The following is a 23,222-nucleotide window of genomic DNA, read 5'->3' on the forward strand; positions in this document are numbered from 1 at the left end:
CAGCTTCTGCATAATTATTTATTGACATGGAGGCAGGGCTCCCATGTCAGATTTATTTTATGTGATCATCATCTGCAGTTGCCATCATTAGCTGATATTGCTTAAAGGTGGCTACAATAACAATATGGAGAATGCATATTTAATGTCTTTGATTTCTAACTGTGTGATATTTTATGCACTATCTCTGGAAAAGCACTATGGGGTGCAGCATGCTATAATTACCACTGCTCTAAGCTAAACTGATCTGACGCAAACTAGCCCCATCATTTGATTCTAATATTCGTTAGCTGTTCATTCCAAGCTGCATATTTGGGCATTTTGCCACAGTGTTTATTCCTTATTTACTCTTTGTTTTATTTTATTTTTTATTTTAATTTTATGGGGGTTTTAAGGTACCTTGTACCTACCACCTTATGGTAGTCTTGGTGTGCTTGAAAAGGGGGATTAAAAGGAGGGAGACCAAACCGATCTTCAAAAAATAAAAGTAAACAATCAGTAGCCTAGCAGCAAGATGGTCTGTCTGTCTGTGGTATCTCTTCTTCATACGTAGAAGTGAATGAACGCAAAAGCCTTGAAGTGGACGATCCTCACAGTCTAGTACATGATCTAAGATGAAGTATCATAGTACCAGTGCTATGCACCTGACCAGTAAGGCAATCAATATACGTCCGAGGGCAGAGGAATTGCAGTTCACAGTGAAGAGGGGAATTTAGTTATAGGCCTGAATGAAGAGGAACATTTTCAAGCTTCTTCTAAATATGAGGAAGTCATTTTCAAGTCTTTTTTGGAGCGATAAGCACTTTCACACAGAGGAGCCCTGGATCTGAAAATATCTGCATGGCATCTATGATGAGTAGGATCAGGTTTGCTGATAGAAGGGGTCTGGAAGACTGGAAAGAACAGGCAAAGTTGAACAGGTGACACACAGGCAGTTATAAACACGGAGAGAGAAGGCAGTGATGACACATAACAGCAACCCTCCAGCAGTACAGAAACAGCACATGAGCACACCCAAATTTGTGCACCAAGTGCAATATTCAAGCAAATTAACCCAACCACTTCCCCCAAACCCATCCATGCTTACGGGGACAGTCGCAGGCCTCATAGACCACTTGTTCCCATTGCACACAGCTGTCTACTCCTCAATGCCATGCCCACAATGTAGGAGCAGGGGACATCCTACGTGCAGCTATGTCGCATTTAGCGACAAGGAGGGCCGTGCCTAGGAAGGATCTCTCAGCCCTCGTGCCCCCAGATGCCTCAAATAATCAAACAAGATCAACGTTGGGGAAAGGGGCACTTCCCACCCAAGAAAAACTGCCAGCTCCCATGTCACCATGGTCCAGGATGAAATTACCATGGGGCAAGACCATACCATGTAGAAAGAACAGTTTATGAATGTATCTTGACCAGTAGCTTGTTGAGAACGTATGGTTGTGGCTTCTTGGGCTGAGCAAGAGGCAAACATATGGTTTTGGACTCATTAGAGTTTTGATAATGTTTACTTTGCAAGGTCTGTAAAATCACCATAACACTATTCCAGATTAAACATTACCACTACTAATGCTGAGGATTTTTAAATATATATGAAGGAGAGGTAGGATCCTCTTAGCAGTTGAATGTTGTGGAAAGCTGATTTGGAGAAAGCAGTTTCTTTGGGATTTAAGGATAGATCATTATCAGCCCCCAAGATACAAACCTTTACCAAAGGAGATTGTGGAGTACCCAGAGATTCTGTACATTTGAAGGTTGGAGTGTATGAATTTGCAAGGCCCATGAGCAAAGTTACTGTTTAATACCATTCAGGCCAAGTCAGTATTAAAGCATTGAATGGTGCACCTATAATAAGCAACTTGACACAGAGGGAGGGTTGTCAGTATTGTGTTCTAATATGACAATAATATGAGTGCCATGTGTGCTACACATTATAACCAATCATCCAAGTGTCCACACTGTCAGTGGCTGGTGTTAAGTAGCTGTTGGAGAGCAGTGAAGCAAGAGCAGAAGCCACGGGTGATGTTAATGGATTTGCAGAAAAAAGGAGTACAGTTTAACTTGGTGAAAGTAGTCTTCCAGAAAGGAAGCAAGCAAATGCTAATTCCTAAAGAGGAGGCCAATTGGTTAAGCAGTATTTTGTTGTTAATAGTATCAAATGTGCCAGAGATCTAGAAGAATTATAGTGCAAGGGTTGCTTCGATCAAGATGAAGAATGATTCTTCCCTAATGTGTAGAAGCATTGCCTCAGTTGCCAGATGAGGTCTACAGCCTGATTTCAAATCACTTAATCACGGTGTCATATGACAGCAGTTTTCAGGGCCTTCGTGACGTGTGGAAATCCTGAGATTGGATGCAAGGGCCTGAGAACCCCATTTCTTTACACATTTCTTTAGACCATTTCTTCAAATTTCTTTGTAGAGCTTTCAGTCTCAACGTTATGGACTTGTGTATCATTTTTGCTCAGGTATATGATTATCCCCAAGAATATATGTAGCATGCAGTTTGATCAGCCAGGGGTTTCAGCACCCTTTGAGGTCCCTCCCATAGCATTTCGTTTGAAGGGAGATGCATTTGTTGTCATGTTTAGCATTAGATGTTGTAGTTTTCGATTCATGGTGCACACATGTCTTAGAGGGCTTGCCACAGGAGGATTATGAACGTTGCCACAAGTGGAAGGATGTATGGTTTGTCTGAAATTGCCCAATTGGATTTTTTCATGTTTCTCAAGAACCCTCCCTTAATGTAAAAATTACCTAGGGCCTTATTAGTAGAGATATTGACAATCATTTAGGAGCAGTTCAGGTATAAGAGACGATACTAAATTGAGGCTGTATAATCCTTACTGGTTTTATTATTGACCAACTTGGTGAAGCCTATGTCATCTGTATCCTCTTTAATGTCTTGGCTATTGCTATTGGAATTGGCTGGTTCATGAAACCAGATATTTAGTTCATCCGGAATGAAAGCATGTTTTGCGACAGGTAATGTATGTTAAGCCAGATTAAGGAGCTATGCTTTAGGTCAGTGGTATATTAAAGAATATGCTAAAATAAGTCATATAATGGACCTTGCAGTTCCTTGTAGGTCATCAAGTTTGGGAATATCTCAGCTGCTCCTCTTTCTATCTGCATTTCTATTTTTGTTGATGATGGTATGGTTATCGGGGGGATGTTTGTGATATCTGGTGCTGATGTGTCATGAAACCAAGCCTTGGTAAAGGCATGGATTATGATTAGATCATTAGATAGAGTGGACTGTTTTGACCACTGATCTTGCATTGAAGAAAGAATCTGTTAAGATTTGCCCTACGAAGTAAAGATGGTTGGTTCATAGTTAAGGGTTTTATGGTACCAAATTCGAGTAGTGCCTGAGAAGGATTCCATGTTGGGATCAAGGTGTGTGAAATCTGGAATAAACAATGTGGTTGATTTCATAGGTAGAACTGATATTGTATTGCCTGAATGAGGCTTGATTAAGGGTGAGTTCTACAGGGAAACACTACAGGATTTTTGACTTTGCTCCTTCTCAGTATGCAGTTTTGTTGATACATTATTCAACACTTTCTGTTGAAACTCATTCTCTGCTGTTGATTGCTCACATGCTTTGTTTAAGTCATTATCTTCTCATTACTGTATATTTTTATAATAATGATGCTGTAGTTAGAATTTGACGGAGTTACTGTCAACTTGCGACCACCATTTATTAGATCGCCTTGGAAGGCAAGCTATGGCAATCAGAGGACCATGTCTTGATGACAGATGTGTAGAAAGTCGGTGTGTGTTGTTTTTAGCCTTTATTGGATAAAGAACTACCAGTGTATTACAATGTTAGGATGTGAGATGAAGGTGTTACACTTGAATTTCTTTTTGCTATGTTTAGACGTTACTATTGAAGGATAGCTAATTTCAAACATGGCAACTCTGATAAGGCAGTAACTAGACTTGCTTGAAGGAGATGCCAAAGATGTGGAAATCGATGGTGGACTGCGTGTCAAAATTAGTCCTGGAAGATATGTTCATGCCAACCCAGTTTTATAGTGAGTGAGTGTAGCCGGGGGAAAATTATATAGTTGTCTATAAGAAAATGGTGTTGCTTTCTTCAGGGCTGTTTGCCATGGCGGATAGCTGTTATCCTTCTATCCAACTTCGCTCACCTGTCTTTCAACCTTCTTGGGGGATGGGGGGTCACTTTTTCCCAGATGGTTAGTCTAGACCTGGTGGAAAAATAGATTTCTAGGCATGCATTGGTTGGCCAATGGGGCAAGAAAGTTTATGCCCCATAAGGTGTTAATCAGACTTGGAGTGTTGTAATCAAGACCTCTCATGAATCATTGAAGGTGGATGTCACTCGTATTCTGGAATGATATTAACATCCACTAAGCAGGAAGAGATAGGGCAACACACACCTGAAAAAGGTATATAATTGTGAAAAGCGTACCACACATTCTGTAATTGTCACCGATTGATACACCTTGCACAGGTATGCTTGATGATAAAGAGATGCATTAGCAAGGGTATAACTTGCCACAGAGATGTGTTAAACATTTATCTCATTACGTTAATTTCTCATGGTGGCGTGTCAGTTGAAAGCACGTTCCTTTTCGTTATAACTCATTATATGAACAATTCGTTTTAAACTCAAAGATTCCTGCCTCTGATAGTGTTTTTAGTGAAAATTTCAGGTATTAGAATGAAGACATTTATAGACCTTTGAGCGAAGGTTGCCTCTCTTTTTACAAGGGCATCTTACTGAAAACAATCTGTTAACCTTGGTTACATTCTCTACTATCTCAAAAAAAAATTCTTTCTCTTGTTGGTATTTTTATAAAATATTGGAAGATTCTTCCTGTTGCACAAAAGGCAAAAAAGTGTTTACAAATACAATATGAAAGATTCTAAGACTAGAGATATGCAATCTATCTTGAGTTTTTTGATAACTGGCACTAAAAATTTATTTTTGATGTTCTGATGCCAGCAAACCCCTTAGCTGAAGAAGAAGAAATGGTGCATGCTGTTTTATACGGTTCTCCAGGTCAATTGCTGTGAGTACGTATGCGTAAAAGGATGTGAGTGATGCAGAAAATGTATGTTATCTTTTAGGGACCCTTTTCCTTTGGATGTTTTTCCCCACGTTCAACTCTATGCTGACTGAAAACCTTGCTGAGAAGCAAAATGCAGTGTATAACACTTACTATGCTCTTGCTGTGAGCGCAGTGACGGCATTTGCGATGTCGGTCATGACTAACGAAAAAGGAAAACTGAACATGGTAAGTTTAATTGTTTTCTTGCACATTTGTACTCATTATCACTGGTGGAACAGAGTTCCAGGAATGGGATCTCTCTGATCCTACATCTGGGCCCGGTCTTCAGAAAAACATTGCATGGAAAACTGAGTCCATTTGTTAAACTTTTTGCTACCTACGTTCCACTTAGGTCCACAAAAAAATTCAGTTGTGACAGTAAAATCTAATTTCTGGATTAAAATCAGGAATTGCTAAATTTTACCCAGCATAAAGGGATTTGGCGACAGAGAAAATCTGCTAGTATGGTGGAATGCCCTTGTTCACACCTTTACTAGTAGGAGTGGATTTGAGGGAGTTATTTCTGTGGGCCAGTAAAAGTTAGTGAATACGCAGAAACCCAAATGTTCTAGGGTACTGACCACCAATTTGGAATTAGCTTCCTTCTCCGGATAAGCTTGCAAATGTAATCATGACAAAGGCAGGAGTACATGTATTTCCCAACTGGAAACTGAAGGAAGGTGGAGTGTTTTGGTATTTATGGTTCCTCATTTGGATAAAAGAAAAAAAAAAAAGGAAATGAAAAATCTGTATCGTTTTTTAATATTGCTTTTAATTTGAGTTTCACAAGAGTAATTTTTTTTTTTCAGATGCATATTCGCAATGCTACTTTGGCAGGAGGTGTGACCATCAGCTTCTCAGCATACATGATCAACTACCCTTGGATTGCCATGACTCTTGGTCTGCTTGCTGCTATGATATCTATACTTGGGTTCAAGTCCATGCAGGTAATGAGAAACGGCAGACTCCTGTTGTCATGTTAATTCATTCAATTAAATTGTTTATTTGTATTTCAGGCAGTTTGCCATAACACCTGCATTACTAACACATTCCAAACATTTACACCCCTTTAAAAAGAATGGCATGCACTAGCATGTACAAAATGTAAAGCTTTCACAATCTTAAAATACGTACATCCAAGGAGCTGTCCAGAATTGCACTGTAGGCAGAAATCACTGTTCATCACTGACTAAGCAGATACCGAATTACAAACAAGTATTTAAAAAATGATTTGAAATATCTGTAAAAACGGTGGCAGTCTATGACTCGAAATCCTAAAAAAAAAACTTTTATTGACCCTTAATCATAATTTAAGATAATATTTCCACACAAAACTGCTTTTCCTGGGTTGGTCCCTGCCTTTGTATGTGTGAGCACTGGTTGAATTTCCATGGTAGGTGCATTGTCAGAGTGTTCCATGTTATGGTGACGGTATATTGTTCTTTGTCCCTATGAGCTCAACCTGTAACGGTTTGTATAGGTACTTATGCTGATCAATAGCAACATCACTTCTCCTGCTGGAGCGCTGTGTGCTAACGCATCCACATATAGGGTAAAAAGGTACAAAGGCTTCACTTGTAAGAAAGAATGGGATATATATATAATTTATTTAGGTAAATAAGCAAACAGCATGTGGCCCATCAGGGTAGCCCCCGCAGACCAGGTTCCAGTTGCTGCAACCGCAGCCTTTGGAATCCCAAGTACGCAGTACAGATAGAATACACAACACATGCACTACCATTCTATAAAACATTGTACATTGAAACCCCACAAGGCAACATATATGAATAAATATATAAAAAACAACTAAGCACATCTAATGAGAAGATAAAGAAACAACAATGCAACTACTAACCAGTTGAAGATACTTCCTATTTTTCTCTTCATTTAGTTTTTAACAAAAAAACCACAATGAACACATGGGATTCAATACAGCTCCTAATCATGAGTGATGTGTCTGTATTTGGAGACTGTAGGAAGACTGTGGATGGAAGGGCAATGGGAAGGAGTGAGGATTGTGTCAGTACCCAATTGATCAAGCTTGTGTCAGAGGAGACTGTAAGGAGTTGTTCGAAAGTGAATTACATTTGGAAGAGGGTATGGATACTAATTTTCATGTTAGTTTGACATAAACAGATTGTTAGGATTCCCGTATGTGAAGCATTTAAACCACCAGTAATATGTGTCACGTCAAAGTTGTATTCCTGCAATTTTGAAATTGGACATACTAATCTTGAAAATGCTCTCCGAGCATCATGCTCACCCATCATGTATATCATGGGCTTCTGATCAGTTCACAAAAGAAAATGTGTTCTCTAAAGATATATTTTGAATTTTTTAACAGTCCAAATAAAGGTTTTTGCTTCCAAATTGTAATTATTTTCAGTATTTTGGTGAGAAGACACCATTCAGTGACTATAGGCCTGATTTAGAGTTTGGGTTACTCCATGAGAAACGTGTAATCCCATCTGCCAAACTGTAAGTCAGGCCCAGTATTCTTGTTCAACAAACGCAAATCTGTACACATTCTTATCTGCCCCTCCTTCTTTCTCACTATAACAAAAGCCAGAAATGCACTCTGTGGCATCCACCGCTTATATGATACCTTGCACACACATTCATCTAGTAACTACTTTACCTCATCTGTCACACCTAGTGGAACATTCCTACATTTGTAGGCTACAGGAATAAATTTATTTTAAATAATGTAATGCTCAGATCCTTTGAGTTGTTCAGCATTATTTGAAAACACGCCTCCAAAAGTTTCTAAAATCCTCATTAATCCACAATCCATCTGCTCCATTAGCACCACAGGTGTCTCCAGGTTCCAGGTTTCAACAGAATGGTCAGCCTTCCTTGATCGAGCCAGCCCATAATATCTCTGCCAACCTCTACAACATAGATAGTCGTGTGATTGTACTTATTTTTAAACTGCTGTCTATCTCCAAAACAACACAAAGAATTGTATACTTAATCACCAAACACTACAGCTTTTATATTCCTTCCTTAACGCAGCGCCAGACCACATTTTCTTGAATGCCTAGTCTGACAACATAGTAATTGGCAAACCTGAGCCATTCATCTCTGTGATACACATTTTACCAATAAAAACCTGACAAAATGGTATTTTTTCTTAGCAACTGCACCCACATCACCAATCACATCCATTGTTAACATTATTTGAAACATCATGGTTCGCTTCACCCACTCATCCTTCAGATTGCCCTCCCTTGAACCTCCTGAGACTTACAGACTGTAAAAATTGCCTATTTTTTACACTTCATACAGTTTTTCCCAACTGAAAGGCAGTTAGAATTCCCACCATAATGCATGTGTAATCCACATCTATAGTTCTGGTAAAAAACCTTTTTTCCTTTGATTTTCCTGCATCCGTCTTATCCTACACATTACCTGTACTTTGTGAGGTACACTCCCACCGCCAAAGCTCTTGTTTTCATCGGTGCTTTTTCGACTCCCTTTGCAATCATTAAAGTTTCAAATAAACCTGTATTTTTACAGTTTAGTAGGTGGCATTAACTTTTTCGGAATAGCGATTCGTAACAGTATAATCTCCGAAATACTGGTCCATTCATTTTTTAAATTCGCACATGGCTACCTGAATTGAATATTCAGCCAGATACTCATCAATGGACTTGTGATAGTGTTGTTTCCTAGAGCAAAAATTCTGCCCCTTCATGACAACACTTAGGGGGTCATTCTGACCCTGGCGGTAAAAACCGCCAGGGCCGACGACCGCGGGAGCACCGCCAACAGGCTGGCGGTGCTCCCATGGGCATTCTGAACGCGGCGGTACAGCCGCGGTCAGAAACGGAAAACCGGCGGTGCACCGCCGGTTTCCCGCTGCCATGGGGATTCCGAGCCCCATACCGCCATCCTGTTCCTGGCGGTTCTGGCCGCCAGGAAGAGAATGGCGGTATGGGGTGTCGTGGGGCCCCTGGGGGCCCCTGCAGTGCCCATGCCAATAGCATGGGCACTGCAGGGGCCCCCGTAACAGGGCCCCACCAAGATTTTCAGTGTCTGCCATGCAGACACTGAAAATTGCGACGGGTGCAACTGCACCCGTCGCACCCCTTCCACTCCGCCGGCTCCATTCGGAGCCGGCATCCTCATGGAAGGGTGATTCCCGCTGGGCTGGCGGGCGGCCTTCTGGCGGTCGCCCGCCAGCCCAGCGGGAAACCCAGAATAACGGCGGGCCCCGCCAGGCCGGCGGCTACCGCCGCCGGCCTGGGTCGGAATGAGGCCCTTAGGGGCTTATTTACAAGCCCCTCGTTCCAGGTCCTCTTTATTGTGATCTGTGCCGTTTTCTCAGCCACTAGTCATCAGTGCATTTCCTCGAAATTAATGTAAAGAGCAAAATGGATGCAAAACTGGTTAATGACATCACGTTGTTGCATATGCACACCACCAAAATGACCATGCAGCATCTTAGCTTGTCATTGATGGTGCCTGTAGATTGTGGCTCACAGCTGCACAACATTCATGGTTCTTGTTTTTTCTGCTGGTCTCGGGCCCGAGGCATCAGTGGCAGCACTCCACCTTTGCTGCCTGTATGCTTCCATCTTCCTGTTTTTCACTTTGTCATCCTAAAATATGTGGAAATCCATCCGTGTATAAGATAAGAGGAATACACAAAGGTTTCACGTTGTAGGAAATAATAGTAAATGCAGTGCTTAATCTGTAAATAAAAACGTGCCAGTGCTCAAAGATCTCTTTTGAAACACGTGGCTGCTGCATTTAAATGTGTGCGTGCTAGTTTGGGCCTCTTTAATTAATTTCAAGACACTCCCTGCCCCTTCAGCTCATTCGTGCAGCTTTCTGCTTTCCCCCTTTGTGACGCTTTTTCGTTTTTCTATTCCTTCACCTTTCCCATATGTGCCTTTTGCTCACAGTAAATGCCTTAAGAAAAAAACTGTCAGCCCTCAAAAATAGGTGCCAGTGCCCTGCACCAGAAACCACCAGCTCAAATTAATCATTAAGTATATGCAGGGGCAGAGCGACGGGGGTGATGAGCAGTGAGGGGGAGTGCTCTCAGTGCTCATATATGTTTGGCTGGCCATCTCAGGCCAGCCAAACACACATCCACAGTAGGCTCTCTGCAGCCCGACACTGTGTTGTCGGGCTGTAGAGAGCATGCACAGGATCCCAGTCTGCCCGGGAGCGCCCTGGCTGGGCACTCTCAGCCAGTCCCAATGCTGCTCTGAGTAGCGTCCGGATTGGCCGCAGGGAAGGCTGGAAGTCTGTGCCAGCAGCAGAGGAGCGGCGCGGTGGTGTCAGCGACGGCGGCGGCAATCGAGGTAAGTGTTTTAAAAAAATTAATTTAATGTTTATTCCCCCTCCCCTCCTCCCTGCGTGACACCCCGCCCCTTCCATGCGCCGTGACTGAGTATATGTAACTTATTTTGAAAACAGCACGGAGCTCATCTGAACACCTCTGCGGACTAGATTGCAAACATTGTATATTAAAAAAGCCTTACAAGGAAACTTATATATATATATATATATATATATATGTATATTCACACACACACGAAGCAATTAAATATAACTAATGAGAACATAAATAAATAATAATAGATCTGCTGATATGTCAAGGATACTACAAAACTTTTCTCCTACCTACTGCTAATGTGAAGTAACGTGTTATGAAGTCATGGGTGTAAGCCACAAACCCATTTCCATGTTTAAGTTTATCTTACATATATAGCCATTTTGTAACCTTTATTTGCATTACAGATAAATTATTTTTGGGTGATTTTGTCATTTTCAAACAGTAAAATCTAATTAACCTCTATAACACAGCTCCATATCAACAGGAAAACAAGACATTAAAGTCATAAAATATATGAGGCCTCATGAAGGGAACTTTTACAGCATTCAAAAAAATGAGCAAGTCGGACTATCTGCATGGTCGGCACCTCCCATTTGGCCTCCCATTATGCTTGGCATACACTTCCCCACTGTTCCTATAGAAATGCATTCATAGCACTCCGGGCATGTCAGGCACTACCACAGCAAGCTCTAGTTAGCCTCTAGATTAGATCTTCAGTTTGGTGTGTGACTTGCCCCATGGAATGCCTACTTGAAATTCTTTAAAGTTGCTTTCACACTCGTAAAATGATTCACTCACACAAAAATAAGAGCGTGAGGAAATCTACTTTCATTAGTGGCACGTGGGCTCAGCTGTCCTTTGAGTGGTCCATACTCGCAAAATTGCAGTGGTGGGTATTCACAAGCTCCTGTGCAACCCCTTCTTTCCATGGAAAATGTCAGACATTAACTGCCTAACGAGGACAGGAGTAAATCCCTTTCTAATGTGGAAAGGGTGTAAGACAAAGGATTCAAGCACTTAGGAAAGAAACTGGAGAAAAAAAAGAAAAAATAAGATTGCAATTGCACTCGCTCTGCAGATCGTTACGTGAACAAAAATACATGGGCATGTGCTCATGCGAAGATGGAATTCGCAACAATTTTGCAGGAGTACACCTCAAAATCTGCATCTCAGTTTTCCTGTAGTACTTCTGGAAATGTATGTAAATTCATGACATTTACATTGATGCACGGGTTCAATAGGGATAGACTTATTTTGACCTACTTCCATACTTCCCCACAGTGAGCGGACACCGTCAAAATAGATTCACATATTTTAACATAGGAATTAATTATGGAAAATGGATCATATCCCTTGAAAGGAAAGTGGAAAACAATTCACCTTTGATTGATGGATTGATTTAATGTTTATCAAGTGCACTAATAACAGAAATATGTCCTGATGCTAAGAGGCCGCAGCTATGTGTCTTGTTTAAGACAACGTACACTGCAGCAAAGCACACAAAGATGAGAATCATAACAGGAACCAACAACACACTAAGGGGTCATTCTGACCTTGGCGGTCCATGACCGCCATGGCGGAGTGCGGCGGAAGCACCGCCAACAGGCTGGCGGTGCTTCCTGGGCGATTTTGACCGCGGCGGTAAAGCCGCGGTCGGAAAAGGGGAGCCGGCGGTTTCCCGCCAGTTTCCCGCTGGCCCAGGGAACCCGCCATGGCGGCGCTGCTTGCAGCACCGCCATGGGGATTCCGACCCCCTTCCCGCCAGCCTGTTTCTGGCGGTGTCCACCGCCAGAACCAGGATGGCGGGAACGGGTGCCGTGGGGCCCCTGGGGGCCACTGCTCTGCCCATGCCACTGGCATGGGCAGTGCAGGGGCCCCCTAACAGGGCCCCACAAAGATTTTTACTGTCTGCTTAGCAGACAGTGAAAATCGCGACGGGTGCCACTGCACCCGTCGCACCCCTTCAACTCCGCCGGCTCCATTCCGAGCCGGCTTCATTGTTGAAGGGGCTGTCCCGCTGGGCTGGCCGGCGGTCTTCTGGCAGTCGGCCGCCGGCCCAGCGGGAAAGACGGAATGGCCGCCCTGGTCTTTTGACCGCGGTGCGGTCTTTCGGCGGGAACCGCTTGGCGGGCGGCGACCGCCGCGGTCAGAATGACCGCCTAAATCAATTAAAGTCAAAATCCAAAAGGCAAACTAATTCCCTGGGCTCAGGCAGAAGATGAAGAAGCAAAGCAAATAAAACAAGTATTTGCAATGAAATGGGTCTCGCGTTTGGGTTAGAGCTATTAGTGTTGTAAATTCCTAACTGGACTTTTCTTGCCACATAAATTGAAAATGAAAAGTAATACAGTTGACATAAGTCAGCCGATTCCCAGTGCCACGGCCGCCATGAGCATTAGCACGAAGGAGAGACACAAAAGAGAAAAGAAGTTTGCTTGCAGTCAAATGTATCCGTAAACGTGCAATTATCCAGGTAATAGGGTTGGTGTCCAAGGGGGTAACAAAACCGCTCCAAGGAGGGATAAACTTAAAGCATTTACCAATGATACCAATGGATTTTTGGAAGGCAAGCCCAGAAATGAGTGATAGTGATGGGCGTGCGGTGGCGTGGTTAAAAGCCCACAGATGGATTAAAACAGGTCGAAACGCTTGAGCGCTCAACCTAAAAACAAATAAAACATATTTTAACATGCACTTTATGTTCAAATCGCAAGGGTATGCAAACAATACAATACAATTAACCTAAAATGAAACTAAAATCTTTTCACCTGGGTTACCCTTAAATTCTTCTCCTCAGTTAATTTTTCAATAATTGAGAATATATCATATAAATTAGCTATTTACTGATATATAAGTGACTGGCAATTGTTGTTATTCAGCCCATTCTGTACTGTACCAAGTCTAAAAATACAATATTGTTTTCTAACACTGTAGTATCTTGCAAAATTGCCATGTGTTTTTATCTGAAACTTCATAAGAAGTTGATAAATAAAGAACCATCTATCACCCCGAAGAGCGTAATTTTGTTTCTCTAATATTATTCAAACTACCCTGCAGTTTCTCCAACATACTCTGTGCCATTGTTACATGATGGAAAATGCACCACATTTTTCATCTTGCAGTTAGAATGTGAAATCAGTGGATTGTTTTCGGCAACGGATTAAAAACTTTACCTGGGGGGTTATTACAACTTTGGAGGAGGTGTTAATCCTTCCCAAAAGTGATGGTAAAGTGACGGATATACCACCAGCCGTATTACGAGTTCCATAGGATATAATGGACTCGTAATACGGCTGGTGGTATATCCGTCACTTTACAGTCACTTTTGGGACGGATTAACACCTCCTCCAAAGTTGTAATAACCCCCTAGTCTCTACACATTGCAAGTTCTGCAGTTGTAATGTCTATTTAAGTTTGGAGGTCAGCATTAAGGAAGAAATATCATTTTCTGGTTTTGAAATTGGGAACATACGTACCAACCTTTCCCTGACTGTCAAAAGCAAATATCTATTTTCTACAAAGGAATGGCTTAAAACTACAGTAAGGCATAAATTTGAGGGTTTCCAGTTACCAGCACATTCCTATCATGACAAATGGACCCTAATTGAGACCTCTGGATTGTACCCTCACAAATTACTATATTTTGCTAAAAATCACTACTCGTTTTCAGGATTTATACATTTTATGTTTGTCATTAATGCTATATTTTATCTCAGCATGTGGAAAATAAATAGCTGGAGCGTGCCTTTTTTTATTCATTTGAACAATGTACTGTTTTCACACTGCCATTATGGTATACAATGGCGATTTCCAGATTTAGAGGAAATTCTGTTTTGCTCACAGTTTTTGTAACCATTCTGTTTGTTTCTGTTAACTTGACCCATCAGGCTTTTGTTTGTTTTTCAAATTTAATTCCGTTAGAAATCTTTTAAAATCAAAGCTCTGTTTGCAGTATCAATAACCAAGTTAGGCCCTCATCATTATTGAAGCATAGAACACAAACACTTTTTATGCTCTTCGGAATGTGGAATAACGTGCACTATTGGTACATTAGTCCTCATTATGACGTGTGAAACTTGGTATCAGATGCAAATTTTGCACCTGGTAATTTGCACAATTTACACTAAGCTAATGCAGATTGTTGTAAAATTTTCTACCACATTTTGAGGATCTATCATGATTCAATGGTCATACCAGTTTTTTTTTGTTTTTTGGGGCTCACCTACTGGTAATCCTGAACTCTAAGACTGGGACACTGCTATCCATTGCCCTTTGAACGTGCTCTGACCCCTAAAACATGTTAAAATTGGCTTAAAACCTGGGGCCTTATTACACAAGGTACCCTGGGAGCACAACAAGCATTTGAACCTGCTTTCTGTGCCCCCCAGGACACTTTGTTAATATAGAAGGGTCACAGGCTCCTGTGCTGCCCCTTCTGTAATACAGATAGCGCTGGTGCACATGTAGCACTAGCACTATCGTGAGAGGGCATTCCTTCATTTACACTGGGGCGTTGCCCCATGCAAATGAACGAATCACTTTGCCTCTGGGCCCGCGCTGAGTTACTGATGTGGGTACAGAGGCAAAAATGTCCTTAGGAGGCGCACTGACAATGCGCCACATAAAGGTGGCGCACTGTCAGTGCACCCCCTGAGATTACCCCTCTCCAGGGATGAAAGGGGGTCCCATGGACCCCCCCAGACATTCCCCTTGCAGGCAGGTGCCATCACTCACTGCACCTGCCAGCAAGGGGATCTCTAATCCCTTTTGAAAGTGTAGATGGGTTGCTGCCTGCACAGAGAAACATGGAGTAGCTTTTAAACAGCAGCCCTGGGGAAAGAATGAGTTTGCGGTTGCCCTGAGGGCAGCACATTTGTCATAATAGGGCGCACTTTCTTTGTTTGCACCCAACGCACCTGCCTAAAGGTATGCCATATATATATGAATATAGGAAAAGTGCTTCCTTTCAGCAAAATGGGCCTAATTGGCACATTTAACTTTCCTATAAGGCTATAGTAGATGGTTCAGAAATACATCCATAGCATGGGAAGTTAAATGGCTATTGCGAACTGCAATACCTATTGTGCCATCCACTACAGTGGCACTGACAACGTGGCTCCAGGCCTAGCCTATGTAGCATGACTGTTGTAGAGTAAAACCTGCAGTGTGATCTGTAAAATATTCCTTTTTGACAAGGAAAGACCCCCTTTTAAATATCAGTAACTCACCCATAGGGTGGGCATTGTAGCCCACAAGGCAGGGTGTGTGGTATTTGAAAGTGGGACATGTAAAAAATTATTGTTACCCTGATCCTACAGGGATAAGGCCTCAAAGATATTTTCACTGTGGCAGGCCTAGCAGTCCTATGTAGAAAACCAGAGTGCAGATTAAAATAGCAATAATGCTATTTTGGGAATAGGACAAGGTATAAAAAAGAATCGAGTCCCTATTTTTAATAGTTATTAGAAATCCAATTTAATTGTGAAGTTGGATGTTTAATAAATATTAAAGGAACATAACTTTTAGAAAGTTACCTTGATTTTACATGCATCAAGTGCTCATCCTAGACATCAAATCACATCAATACAATTTGGGGAGATGGTGCGAGCAAGACGGAATTGTAGTAAGGATGAAGATTTTGTACAATGTATTCAGGAGATGGGTGAACGTTTTTGAACAGAGAGGCTATCGGAGGAGTGAGCTAGAGAAAGCACAGCGTAGAGTTATGCGTGTCCCTAGAGAAGAAACATTAAAACCTACTAATACTTCCGATACTGGGAAGGAGGCCCACAAGGTAAGACTGGTTATGGACTATACCAGAATAGCCATCATGTTTAGAAGGATGCTGAACAAACATTGGGGCATATTGTCTCAGGACGATATTCTTAAAATGTTTATTTCAAGTAGACCTGAAATCACATATCGAAAAGGCAGATCACTTAGGAATATTCTTAGCCCTAGTATTCCAATACTCAAATCAAGGGGTGATTGGCTCTCCGACCGTAGGAAAGGTTTTTTCAGATGTGGACAATGTGGGATGTGCAGATGGGCCTAGATTTACCAGCACTACAAATCAAACTTATAGGATCGAATCGGCTATAAACTGTAACACGACATTTGTTATATGCATTATAATGTGTAAGTGTGAATGTTCTTATGTTGGGAGTACTATCCGTCCTCTCAGGATCAGGATCAGTGAACATGCGAGAGCACTTTTACACGATGATGACAGATATCCAACAGTGGCACATATGAGGGCCTGCCAAACACAAGGAGTTAACAAGTCATTTAGATTTTTTGGGATCAAACACATACTGAGAGGTCCCAGAGGTGGCAACAGGGAACTTACCCTGAGAAGAAAAGAGGCCTTTTGGATCACGCGCCTCAGAGCAGTGGAGGATGGCCTTAATACAGACCACGAACTTGAGTATTTTTGGGGCGACTAAACCCATGGGTACTATGTGTTCATATACATGGCACCTAGTGATTTCTGTTGTATGTAATTTGCTTATCTGACCTGTATGTTTTTACTTGTACAGCAGTATTCCATTTGCAGTGTACTTTCTTAACAATATGATTTTTATGCACGTGTTTGGGTTAATATACTGACTCTATGATTACTGTTATGTTAATATAATATTTGGACATGCACACACATGCTCTACAAAAAGACTTTAGATCGTTATCAAGTAAGGACTATTACATATACATTTAGGTATGTAATATACTTATGCTAGTTTTGTGTTGGTTTTCACCTGAATTTGGCTACCGGCATAATTTGTTGCTTGTTAAGGATATCCTAATTGTTCGGAAGGTCTTATAGTTACGTTTGAGTTATTCTTTAGGACTGTTAATTGTTAATGTCACGGGTTTAATATGGAATGTCTTTCTTCTACTTCCATGGTCTTTTTATTAGGAGGCTTCCATTAAGGAATTATGGAGGTTATTACAACTTTGGAGGAGGTGTTAATCCGTCCCAAAAGTGACGGTAAAGTGACGGATATACCACCAACCGTATTATGAGTCCATTATATCCTATGGAACTCGTAATACGGCTGGTGGTACATCCGTCACTTTACCGTCACTTTTGGGACGGATTAACACCTCCTCCAAAGTTGTAATAACCCCCTATATCTTGACACTTTACTCACGGGGGACTGGTTCCTGTGTTTGTTGGTGCACGCAAGATTTGGACAGTATTATAGTTTATATTTTGGCGAATGAGGCCATTAATTTTCAGTAAGTTTGAAATTCCACTGATGGGGAATGATTGATGTTTTATACACACAATGGTAATGGCAATGTACTCGCAGTTCGAGTTTTCATTATACATACAAGATGGCGGATGAAGAAAACATTGTTCTGGTTAAGTACTTCTTTTACTTCTATGGTTATTTTAATAGGAGGCTTCCGCAAAGGGTAATGGCAGTGTACTTGCAGCCTCTATTCGTGTTTTCAGAACATTTGTTTCATCAATGGATTTGTGCTTTGACACTTTAAAGGTGAGTTGCTCAGCTTAATAAGTAACTAAGTTTTCTGTATGTGATGGGTCGAACCAGTCCGACCCACACTCCGATCTTGCTTGTGCTGACACTGCCCCTACCATACTGGAAGTGACCCGGGGAGACGGCCTTCCCATTGGTTCCCGGACGCCACCGCGGGAACTGAAGGGAATCAAAAAGAGGCTTCCTCCCTTTCATGGGGAGAGTGACGGGAGTTGGAATTGGCGTACGAAGGAGACGACAGGAGACGAGGAACGGAAGCCGAAGGAGGACGCTGCCCAGAAGACGCGGACACCGCTCTGCGGAGGAGCGGACCGACATCAAGATCCAGAACGGCGACGATCCAGTGTAGAAACGAGGACTGCTGGCCCCGGGGAGCACACGAGTGAGCCACCACGCTTCAGGAGAAGCGTGGCCAAACCAGGTATGGGAGTCGGGGACAGGGAAAAGCGGGAGGCAGGAGGTGGGAGGAGACGGAAGAAAAGAAACACGGGCACTTCACTATGAGCACGGGGAAAGGGGAGGGAAGAGGAATAAGCACATAAGAAAGAAAGAAGTTTAAGAATCGGATAAGGAATACAGGAGAAGACAAGGAGCCAAGAAAAGAGGCAAAACCAGAGAACAGGCCTGAGAGAAAGGAAGGAAAACCCAGGACGGTAGAAAGATCAGCACATTTAAGATATTACAGAAAGAAAAGACAAGGGGAGACGAGAGGAAGAGAAACCCGCTACCAGCAGGACAGAAGGGAAGACAGGAAAGAAAGAAAACTAAAGAACAGCAATGAGAAGACAACAAGGATAGGAAAAGGACAGAAAGATAGGGAAACCAGAGAGGAAGGAAACACAAACCCCACACTTACCGTATCTATTTTGTTTTCTGTCTCCACACGCTTCCCGCGAGGCCCTGGAAGAACGAAAGAACAGGACGAGGCGTAGCGAGCAGAAGGAAAAGACATTGAAATCCTCTAAACCACAAAAACCTACCCACCAACCATATTATTTATACTGTCTAAAGACCAATAAAGGCTACAAACATAAACCACAGCCAAGCAGACTGGTGTTATCGATCAACCATCCTTGTACACTGTATGGCATTAACAATATTGGTTACTTCTTTCTGCTCACCAAATATGAAACGCTAAATGTTTTCTTGACGATGAACGATAACGGCGCTATGAGCGTTTGTACTTTTGTTTACACATGAGATAACAAACTCTTTTTGTGATGCGTTGTGGGATAAGATACCCTTTTGACTTAGGTTACTTTTATATACATATTTTTTTGCTGTTTGTTATGTGTTTACTATTTACGTATGAATTGCTAATGATATTTAACATTGAAACGTTAGAGCACCATGAGGATTTGCGGTTTAGGACTAGATTTATTAGATCGTAGCATTATTGCAGGGCACATTGGATTAACTCAGCATTCTTGATTTGAACTTCAACTGCTAATTTAACATGGAGTATTATACTGGAGCTCGCTCAAAATTGGACTAGTGAACTCAGCAGTTGCCTTTAGAACTGATTTGTGTATCAGGTAGGTTTTTGAGAATTAGTTGGGGCTTTTTCATATGTTTTTTCACGAGGTTTTGTGGCACATGTGTCTGAATGGTCCATTACACCTTTTTAGTGGGACTCTTCGGATCTGCACCAATTGAGCATATCAAGTTCTCTTGTACTAATTAGTTGAAGAAACTGTGACATGCAATATGTACTACAAGTCTCACGAATCACAGGAATAATACTGTAACATTATTTGTATTTTAAGAACATTACAAATGAGGTGATTTTTTACAATTGGTCTCCAGTCCCGGGACACTATGGTGAAGGGTCAATTACAGCTGCGAAAATAAGATACTTACATTAAGTTTTCTTTTTTTAATGATTTTTAGCCCTGAGGAAGTCATGGGGATATTCCCCTAGACGAAACACGTGTTGACTGGGTACATTGTGAAATTCCATCATTTGTATATACGGAAGGACAAGGTTATGTTTGTAACCAATAAACTACAAATTGGTTGAACTACATGGAAGAACTGCAACGTTCTGTCTCTGCTTGTTACAAGATCAGATTATTTTTCATGACTATTTGGTTTGGACTTTGATATCTTATTGTTTTATGATCAAGTTAGCTCCATATGGACTTTTGAACTATCAAAGAAAGATATGTATTAATTTACTTCAGCGTGTGCCTCTAGCCTTGCAGTTTTTTCTGAATAATTTGGTTTGTTCAGTTTAAGGGGTAGGGGTGTTTTCCCTTATGAGAGCACCGCTGTAATGATTTATTTGCTGTGTACTGTTTGCTGACTGGGTCTCTGAGCACCAAGTTTCTCCGCTGTCTAACACCCTCCTTTTGTTTCTTGATCGTTTAACAGATGAATGTATTTATTACAACAAAAAGAACATAGAAAAACATCAGTGGTGACAAGAAATTACAGTTGCATAAATCATAGCCTCAAGGCTCAACATAAATTATTGTTCATTTGAAAATGACTGCCCTTGTTCTATTTCCTAGTCCAAAATGTTGTAATTTTGGGAATTGTAATAGAGTAAAATCTATGTAACTATCAAGATGCAGGAAAAAAGGGTGAATACCATATGTGATATAAAATATATTATTTCGCTTACCAAAGTGTGTGGCATTGGCAAGAGTCACTTAAAAAACACAATCGTGGCAATCCATATAACCAGTATAATTAAGCAAACTGGTCATTTATTAGTTTAGACCCCCTCTATTTTTAAACAAACAACCTATCAACACTGGAATAATTACAGCAAAATAGACCAATCTGGCAAAAGGTTATTGTATGGTAGCTGGAAGACCAGGTGATCTTCCCCAAACAAACATATACCCCACCTAATTTAGGCGAAACACTATTGCAAGCAATGTGTGAACCATTCCTCAAAGTAACAATGAGTCCATTTTAAAAATCTTGTATGAGCAAAGTAATATGGCACGGGCAGCATTATCTACCCAACTTGACTCTGGCAAAACCACACTTGATACCGTCAAACGTTACTTAAGGCACTCTGTAGATAAGTATCACTTATTCAGCTACACTATGTTCGCAGCTCGTATCACCATATGTATTTTCACCCACTCACCCCTTTTCATGGATGGACAGCTTTAACTCAATTTACATTCTTGATTACCTGATCCTGAGTCACAGAAAAAGAGTTGCCATATATGTCCACCCATAGACTCCTTAAGGCAGTCTGACAGGTTTTTGGATTGAGTAAATGTCCAACCAGGCAAGGGGCCAAATAGAATGCATTGATGCTTTGTTGTTTAGCAAAACTCTGGTGAACACTCACAGCAACTTTAAAATTTAAGATTTTGGAATTGTTAAAAATGCTTTGCTTGACCTTTCAAAACCTATATAGTAACTTCTTTGAAGAGTAGGAATACGTTGTTTTCCAGAGGGACAAGTGAGTTCAAGTCAAGTCAAATGTATAATGTTACGGAACTCCAACGGACATCCACATAAAATAATAAATAATTGTATTAAAAGAAGAAACATAATGATAGTAAACAAATTAAACTTTGATAAACAAGTTGATTAACCTAATACAAAGTTAAAAAACATTTAAAATAGTTAAAAACTTTAGCTCAATACATTTCATGAGGTAGAATGAGTAAGACTTGTAATACATTAGAAGCAGTACTAAAAGAAAAAGTAAGACAAATAGTGCGCAGCCACCTGCGGCGATAGGGCAATAGGGCCGGGCAGATTAAAACAACATGTTTCAAATCTTGAACGGCATTATGGCATAGATTACAGATAACGGAGGAGCCAAACCATTTTGCTTGTAATGTGTTTAGGGGGAGCTGCCCATGTTGCAGCAGGAGCCAGAATCTTCTCACGCCATGAGGCAGGTTCCAGATAAGATAGGGCTGTGTGACCCTTGGTCTTAAGGAATTTGATATCATATGAAAACTCTGCCTGTGTGCACAGGCTTGTCTGTCCTGGCAGAAACTCACCGCCCAAGTGGCTTTCCTAAGTGTGGATTTAAGCTGTGCTGGAGAGAGAGTAAAAATTTCAGAAGGATCTAATTGTAGATGGTCCATGGTATAAAAAAAATCCTGCAGATGGTATATTTTACTTTATGACCAGCTAATATATTTTTTTTAGCAGTGACCGCAAAGAGTCGTTACTGCACGTTATCAGATTAAACATTCAACTAATTACCGCAGCCAGGCCTTGAATAAAAGAGCTGTGCAGGCCCAACTCAAGTCTTAATAATGGTACTGAAAAGGCAGAATTTACAGTTAAAATATTCCTTAAAACACGTCCTTCGAGTTTATCGAGAAAGATCCACTTCGATACCACAATATGCTCTATACCATACAATAGAGATGGACGTATCTTTGCCCGATAAACCTCTAAGAGATGTTTAAAATGCCTTCTGCCTGTTGCCCTATAAAAGGCATTCAGACCTTTAGCTTGAGATTGGGCCTTCCTTTGGTTGTGCTCAATATGTTCTCTATCTTTAAGGTTCCCACAGACAATTTTACCCAAACGTGTGTAAGAGGTTACTCTTTCGAGGGGTTGAGCTGCCAAAGTCCAGCAAAAGTTGCTTTACTTGAATCTTTTATTCCTGTGAAAACACAGAATTTTGCTTTTTGAGCAATTTATCTTTAAAAAGTGAGCTTCAGTGTATTGTTCGAGGGCTTGTAACCGGTTATTAAGCCCCTTTGGGGTGCGATCTAAAATGATTATGTCATCTGCATACAGTAGACAGCATAGTGATCTACCTCCTAATTTGGGGGAAAGCCCTCAGATTGAGTTAAATGTGTGGGTAAATCTGAAAGATACAGGGAAAATAAAAATGGAGCCAACATACATCCTTGTTTTAGGCTGTTTTTGGTTGAAATGACATGAGATAGACCTTGTTCACCCACTATCAAAACTCTGCATCAAGTGGAGGAGTAAAGGCCTACCACAAGGTCAAAGAGAATGCCAGGCATGCCTAGTCTAAGGAACTTCTTCCATAACAATACACGATCTGCCTTATTGAATGCTGTAAAGAAATCTATAAAGGCTGCATAGATCACTTCCCCCGCAAAGAAACATATTTTTCATTAATTTCATTAATTACTTGCAAAACAGAGATATTGTCAATTGTGCTATGATTTCTCCTGAAGCCAGACTGCTCTAGGGGGATAATTATATACCTTTCTGCCCAATCATTAATCTGTGACAGCAAACATTTGGTAAAGATTTTTCGGACCGCATCCAAAAGTGCAATCTGGTGGTAATTCTTAGGGCAACTTAGATGCCCTTTTTTTTA

At 41.2% G+C, this 23,222-nt stretch overlaps 1 protein-coding gene across 1 annotated transcript in view; it reads left to right on the forward strand.

The window, feature by feature from the left end:
- The window catches only part of RHCE (Rh blood group CcEe antigens), a 194,833-nt gene that overhangs the window by 127,725 nt on the left and 43,886 nt on the right, over nucleotides 1-23,222 (forward strand). The window contains exons 5-6 of the mRNA XM_069223925.1: nucleotides 5,097-5,263; nucleotides 5,887-6,024. Of these exons, the coding sequence (XP_069080026.1) occupies nucleotides 5,097-5,263; nucleotides 5,887-6,024 (305 nt within the window). The remainder of the gene's footprint in view (nucleotides 1-5,096; nucleotides 5,264-5,886; nucleotides 6,025-23,222) is intronic.

This window comes from Pleurodeles waltl, chromosome 3_1 (genome assembly GCF_031143425.1).
Source record: "Pleurodeles waltl isolate 20211129_DDA chromosome 3_1, aPleWal1.hap1.20221129, whole genome shotgun sequence".
In the NCBI taxonomy this organism is placed as follows: Eukaryota; Metazoa; Chordata; class Amphibia; order Caudata; family Salamandridae; genus Pleurodeles; species Pleurodeles waltl.